The 6,892-nt window shown below is 59.2% G+C and overlaps 1 protein-coding gene across 1 annotated transcript; it reads left to right on the top strand.

Moving 5' to 3' along the window:
• The first annotated feature begins 526 nt into the window (after positions 1-526).
• Positions 527-5,802, top strand: LOC142827949 (interferon-induced protein with tetratricopeptide repeats 5-like). Its single transcript, XM_075924631.1, has 2 exons — positions 527-797; positions 2,923-5,802. The coding sequence occupies exons 1-2, from the start codon at positions 772-774 to the stop codon at positions 4,319-4,321; spliced, it is 1,425 nt and encodes a 474-aa protein (XP_075780746.1). The 5' UTR covers positions 527-771; the 3' UTR covers positions 4,322-5,802.
• The last annotated feature ends 1,090 nt before the right edge of the window (positions 5,803-6,892 follow it).

Here is a 6,892-nt window from a genome sequence, read left to right as displayed (position 1 = left end):
GAGTGCACACGCACACATGGACATACGTGCATACAGACACACACGCATGAATGAACACAGACAGACACACACACCCCACGGACATAAACACACATGCACACTCACACATACACATGAACACTCGCACACGTGGCCACAGAGACACGCACATGCACACAAGAACACACATGCACACTCACTCCCCCCCACAGACATAGACACACACACATACACACACGTAAACATGAACACACACGAACAGAGACATACACACACATAGACACACACAGACACACACGTGAATGCATACAAACAGACCCACAAGAACAAACATGAACACTCACACAGACACACACACATGGACATTCACGCACACAGACATGCACAGGCAAATTGACATGGATATGGACTCACACACACACACATGCACACTTACGCATGGACACACCCAAATAGACACACACGCCCACGCCCAGATGTAAGTGTGCGTGGCTATCTTACTCAGGGTAGAAATGCGCCTGGCTATCTTGCTGCAGCTGATAATCCAGGCAGGGTCAAAGCTGCAGATCAGCCGGGGAGCTGAAAGTGAAGTTTCAAAGTTTCTCTTTCCCTGGCTCACTCTCACTTTCGGCTGCGATTCATCCCACCAGCCCGCACATAAAGGGCAGCCTCCCTCTGGCGGGCACAGTCCAGTCTGGCCCAGACGCGAGGCAGGTCTCTCCCGGAGCCGGGCCCTTGGACACCTTGGGAGGAAAGGCAGAGCCGGGAGAGGAGCGTCCCTACCGGGCTAGGATGGGCACACGGCCGATCGCAATGAGGTAGGGGGCCGGGGCGCCGGGGGAGGAGGGTGCAGCGCGAGCAGGGACTAAATTCCGACTCGGGACGTTAGGTGGCGATTAATTTGCTAATCGAGCAGTCGAGGGCATTTCCCTAGTCCTGAAGGAAGGGCAGGGACAGCGCTGGCTTCCTGCTCGTGCGGAGTCTCAGCTCGGCTGCCGCGCCGCATCCTGGAAGGGACGGAGCAGCCGGTCCCCCGGCTCTCCGCACAAGCCCCCGTCCCCGCTGCCTCCTGCGTTATTAGGGACGGGGAGCTGGCGGCGAGAGCACGCCGGTTCGGACCCACCCACCGCGAATGCTGCAGGCCAGAGCGCCGCGGGGAAAGGCAAACTTTTGGAGGCTTCGCCGTATAGAAAGTGGCAGGAGCGTTACTCGGGAACCTCTCCCTCCCCGCCACGAGAACGCCTAGAAAACAAAGCCCTGGCGTCCGCCCTTCCTGGCTTTCAAAGCCTGTCCTGTCCCCAGACAGATGGGAAACCCAGCGGCAGTCGCTGGTCTGGAACCCAAAGGCATTGTTGGGAGGCAGGCAACTCGCCCGGTCCTCTACCTGCTGCCTTAGCACAGCTGCCGCTCTCCCTTCCAGGCTCCCCCGCGCCCTGCCAGCCCAGCTGGGGCTGCCTGGAATGGATGCTCCTCTGCCCAGAGCAGCGGGGACTGCCCTTGGTTGCCAGCTGGGATGCTACTGGTGGGCAAGCGGGACTGAGCCAGCAGCTTTGCATGGAGGTTCCCTTGTCCCTAATGAAGAGCAGCAGGGGAAAGGGGTGGGAGGGGGCTCGCGGGACCGGCTGCTCCGTCCCTTTCAGAACGCAGAGCGGCAGCCCCGGAGGTGGGGCGGAGAGGTTGTCCTGAGACCCAGCAGGGGACCAGAGACTAAGCCAGTGTCCTTGCACGCCGGCTGCTCTCAGTCATCTGAAGAGTGCAGAGCGGTGGGGGAGGAGGGGAGATTGAGTACTAGCTCCTGCTTCTCGGGCAGTCGACTACCCGTCCAGCTCCTTAATTCCGACAGCTTCCGAGCCTGCAATCCGGTTTCCAATCTCGGGGGCGGAGCTGTGTGTGCCCAGTCTCATGTATCGTTGCATCCTGGTGACTCTCCAGGCTGGTGACTCATTGGGTGAAAGCGAGCGCTTGGCCATCGGAGCTGACGCCTATTTGCATTGTTCTTTGGCCAGCTCCCCTGGCTGTGACTTGCCGGGTAGCACCTCCCTCTCGCTGGGTCTGTGTCCATCCGTCCGTCCCTCAGCCTCCTCGGACATGGCCTTCTTGGTGGTGGCACCGGCACTGAGCACTTCCATAGCACCTTCTGTCGGCCCCACGCTCCTACGGCCCCTCCTGTCCGCAGGGACTGAGCTCTCCCTTGGGGGATTCACTGTCCCCTCCCGCAGAGGGCTGGGGTTTGGGGGCGCAATGCGACGGAACTAGGGGAGCTTCTCCAGAACAGAGCAGGTCACTTTCTGGACATCCCCACATATATGAGGTTAGATGGTTGTGGTTGCCTCCCCGCCCCCGGATATGTCTGGGGGGGTTCATGGTACCAGGGAGTCTGGCTGGTGGAAAATAAGAATTTAGAACATTGAGAGCAGTGCCAGTGACCAGTGTGGCCATTGCAAGAGGCAGGTGATAGGACAAGCGGGGGCAGGTACAGTGCGGGGAAAGGTGGTAACTGGCCGTGGCTGAAACTTCACGGAGCTTTGAAAGGGGAGGGGGCGTAGGCCTGCAGGGCAGCAGAGGTCACAGAACACTGAGCAAAGGGCTCAGGGCAGACAATGTGGGATACTGGCGGAAGCCAATTCTCTCCACAAAACCCACAGCGGAGGCCACACTGGCTCTCCATTGACAGTAAACGGCGGCGGCGGGGGGGGGGAGAGAAAAAAAAAGTCTCTTGTAGGGTGGAAGTTTTTGTTGTCAAAATTGGGCATTTCCTCGACAGCAGTCGAATCGCAGTGAAAACGTTCCCCCTGTTTTGTTGCCAAAGGCAGGTTTGGGTGACAACATTTGGTAGTGGAGACCAGGCCTAAGGGTTTGGCTGCACAGCAGGAGCTCAGTACCCACTGCCCCCCAAGTTAGCGTGCAGCCCTGATCGAGTTTTCTTTTCCCCTCTCTCTGCAGCTCCCTGCCGCTGAAGGAGAAGCTGCAGGCCCTCCAGTGCCACTTCACCTGGGACTTTGAAATCAGGGACAAGGTGGACGCCGCTCACATCCTCCATACGGTGGCTCTCAGAGTTGCCCACACTCCCTACCCGAACCAGGCTGTGTTCCTGGCCATGAAGGCTTATCTCTGCCACCTGCAAGGGCGATATGAGGACGCTCTGCAAAGCCTTAGGGAAGCTGAAGAGTTCCTGCATAGAGATCACCCAGGTAACGTCCCCCGCCAGGCCCTGGTCATTTACGGGAACTACGCCTGGATCTACTATCACCTGGCCCATTACGACGTGGTGGAGCGTTACCTGGACCAGGTGAGCCAGATCTGCCGCTCCCTGAACAGCCGCTCGCCATACGCAGCTCTGATCCCTGAGGTCCACGCACACAAAGGCTGGTCTCTCCTGGCGGCCGGCTTCCGCCACGGCCAAGAGGCCACAGAGTGTTTCCAAAGGGCATTGGCAGAAGACGAAGCCAATGGGGAATATCTTGCTGGGTCGGTAATCGCAGCCTATGCATTGTGGACCCACTTGTCTGATCCTGTGTCATGGAAGGAAGCCAAAGAGAAGTTGGGAGACATTATCCAGAAACAGCCACATAACTATGAAGCGAAGGTGTATTTAGCCCGGTTCATTAAGAAGGGAGATAGAGGCCAAGCTGAAGCCCTCTTGGAAGATGTGCAGAATAGCCGAGACCCTGAAGTCCTGAGATATGCAGCCAAGTTCTTTCAAGCAGAGTTCCCAGATAAAAGAATTCCTATTCTACAGAGGGCAATATCGCTGGACCCCACGTACCATCTCCTGTACTATGACCTTGGTGTCTGCTACAAACAACAACTGGCGGTGGCCAACATGGGGAGAAGAGAAGAAATCTTGGCAGCTGCTACAGAGGCCTTCAAGAAGGCTGTGCGGATAGATCCCACCTTTGTGTTTGCAAAGCTGGCGCTAGCTGAAATGCTCGGAGAAAAGACACCTGGCTACCAAGAAGAGATTTACCTCAACCTCATGAGCGAGGTGTCCACCCTCAGCAAGAGGTGCCAGCAGGCCGTCTACCTTCACTGGGGGGACTTTCTCCTCTACACGCGGGAGTCCCTGCCCAAGGCAGCTGAGATGTACAAAGCTGGTTTCGCCATCCCAGACAAGTACCTGGAGAGACCACAGCTGAAAAGCAGGTTGCAAGAGGTTGCAGAAAAATTCCAGCAGAGCTCCCAGACCACTGAGGCGAAGGCCATTCGTGACTTCATTAACGCAAACGAACGCCCATGGGAGGAGAGGAAGTCCTCTGATTGCACCAGCAGAGCAGGAGGGTGGAGAAGTGGGGAAAATGGGGGATCCGCTCCCTTTCCGGGGCGCACCAAGACCTGCTTCTGAACCAGCCCTGGTGCCCCATCCCTGTACCAACGCCGTGCGTGTTGCACCGGATCCTGGGTCCCTGCCTCGTTCAGACCCTGGGCCCTTCCTGCTGCTGCCTCTCGTGATTCTCGTTAGCGATTTGTATTGGCAGCCCCTGACATGCCCCAGGATCCCACCCAGCCTGGCCCCAGAGAGCCTGCGGCGGAAGGACCCAGCAAATCGACAGGGCAGCACAAGGGGACATGACTGCTCAGCCCAACAGACCGTGGTCTCAGCCCACCAGTGGCTCAGCCACGGCCGAGAGGGCCGGAAGCGTTGTGGAGCTGCATGGCTGTTTCCACTCAGAGGGGACGGAGCCCCCCTCCGGGTCTCTAAGCCTCTGGCAAACCTCCCCACAAGCTCTGCTGCCTTCTCACTCCCCCGCGGGACCTCGGTGGGGAGTTTCCTCTACCCGTCGCTCCCGGAGCAGGCCCCCCGGCTGGCGTCTCAGACGTTAGCGTGGTGGAAATCAAGCGGCTCCCTTTGTTCTCCGCTGGCGTGCGAGAACCCAGCATTGCTCTCCACGGGGGTGGCAGCTCAGGGTATCTGAGCACGGAGGGTCTTTCCCTAAAGGGCTGTAAGCTCCCGGGGAGGTGGGGAGAAAGGGGGTGCAGCGGTGCGGGTAAAGGCCTCTTACCTGGCAGAGTCACAAGCCCTGCTGGGGGTGCCCAGTTCCCAGAGCCCTCGAGTACAGGGAGCCCACCAGGTGCTAGGGAAGCCACTCTTCGGGGCCCCACAGCCCTGCAGTGATGGGACCAGCAGACAGCCTGGGCCAGCAGGGTGCCCGTGAGCGGGGGCTGGGCTGGGGCTGGGGTGTGCACCCCAGGGTGGTGCTGGGGGCCTGTTTTGGTAGGAAGACTCCAGACTAGGGCCCTGCTTTCAGCCCCAATCCTGTTCCGCTGCAAACGTGGGCAGCCAGCCGGTGCCTGCCCCAGGGCTGTCCGGGGGTGGGGTCCCTCCCAGCGGCTCTGTGGGGTTACTAACCCTCGCCAGGCCAGGCCTCGGGCATCGGCATCGACAGACCAACACAAAGCAAAGCAGCTTTGCATCCTCTTTAGATCCACTGCCCCAGCCATGGCCCCCGGGTGCTGCCCGTTCCCTCCTCCGCCCCACACAACTAGGGCACAAACCAGGCTTTTAAAAAGTCCATTGTCCTTGCTCTGTCGCTCCCCTCCTTCCTTCCCGTCGGGCCGTGGGGCTCCAACTTTTTGGCCCGTGGCCCGCCTGGCTCAATGCAGAGCCAATCGGTTGCTAATGGCAACACGCCACTAATTACGTCCTTCTGACCCAGTTATTTTGCGATTGCGGCCGCTGGGGGGAACCGTTCATGTGAACCAGTTAGAAAGGACACGTTCATGTGATTAAACCGATTAAACGCTTTAATGCTGTCGTGTGAGTTTGTCAAACGTCATTTTAAATAAACTGAAACATTCCGTCCAACACAAACGGTTTCGATATTGTCGTTATGCCAGCGGTGGGGAACCTCTTCCAGGTCGGGGGCCACGGACCCCAGAAAATTCAGTCGGGGACCATGCAAGTGAGAGCCACGGGGAGCAGCCAGCCGCTCCGTGGGTCCTGCTGGGCTGCTGGCTGGGAGCTGCCTAGGTAAGCGCCTCCTGGCTAGAGGCTGCATCTGGCATCCCACCCCCTCCTGCACTCCACTCCTCATTCCAGATCCCCACTCCCTGCTTCCCCAGGTCACCATTCAAACCCTCTGCACCCCCTGCTTCTCCCCCAGGTCACAACTCGCCCCCACACCCTGCCCCCTCTGCTCCATCCCTCCCCCAGGCCAGAATCCCCTCCTGCACCCAAACTCTTGCACCCAGGCTGCAGCAGGATGAGACACCGCCTGCCAGTAGAATAGAGAGAATGTATTGCTTCTGCGAGGTACAGCACGGCCCGGTTCTATGTGGGCATTGAAGTGAGGGGCAGGCAGCCTCAGACCCCTTGTGGGAGCGATCCATAGGCCCCTGACCCCCCTGTACTCAGCTTCGTCTCTTCTCTTCATGTTTTCCCAGCCAAGACAGTCCCTTCTCCAAACCACCCCCTCCCTTTGTCCAAAACCCTTCCCTGCCTCCTGAGAACGGGTTGGGCCAGGGTCCACCTGACATGAGGTCCCTCAGGCTGACCCCCCGCTGGACAGTGCTTACAGACGCAGGCCAGTAGGGGTCGTCCACAGGTCAAGCATAGCGCCCAGTGAATGCCAGAGTGTACAGCACGCCCACTACGTCACACCTGGCTGTCACGGGGTAAAAGGCAGGGGAGCACCCAAATCCGACGTGTCCCGCAGAGAAGCCAGTTTCCAAACGCTGGTGCCAATTTCCCTTGCCCTGTGGGTGGAGAAGGAACCACCCCTCGGATGTCTGTGGGCTGAGATCTGTGTGACACTGGTGCATGTGAAAGGGAAACCCGGCCCTGCATCCCCTCTGACAGCCAGTAGGTGGCGCTGCGCCCCCACATGCCCACGCTCCATCCCGGCTGTGAGGGCCCCAGGTGGATCAGAACTGGAGCAGCTCTGGGCCCCGCACTGCACTGGGGGGTGTCTTGTGC

The sequence above is a fragment of the Pelodiscus sinensis genome, chromosome 1 (genome assembly GCF_049634645.1).
Source record: "Pelodiscus sinensis isolate JC-2024 chromosome 1, ASM4963464v1, whole genome shotgun sequence".
Lineage (NCBI taxonomy): Eukaryota > Metazoa > Chordata > Testudines > Trionychidae > Pelodiscus > Pelodiscus sinensis.
This window is presented reverse-complemented; position numbering and strand designations above follow the sequence as displayed.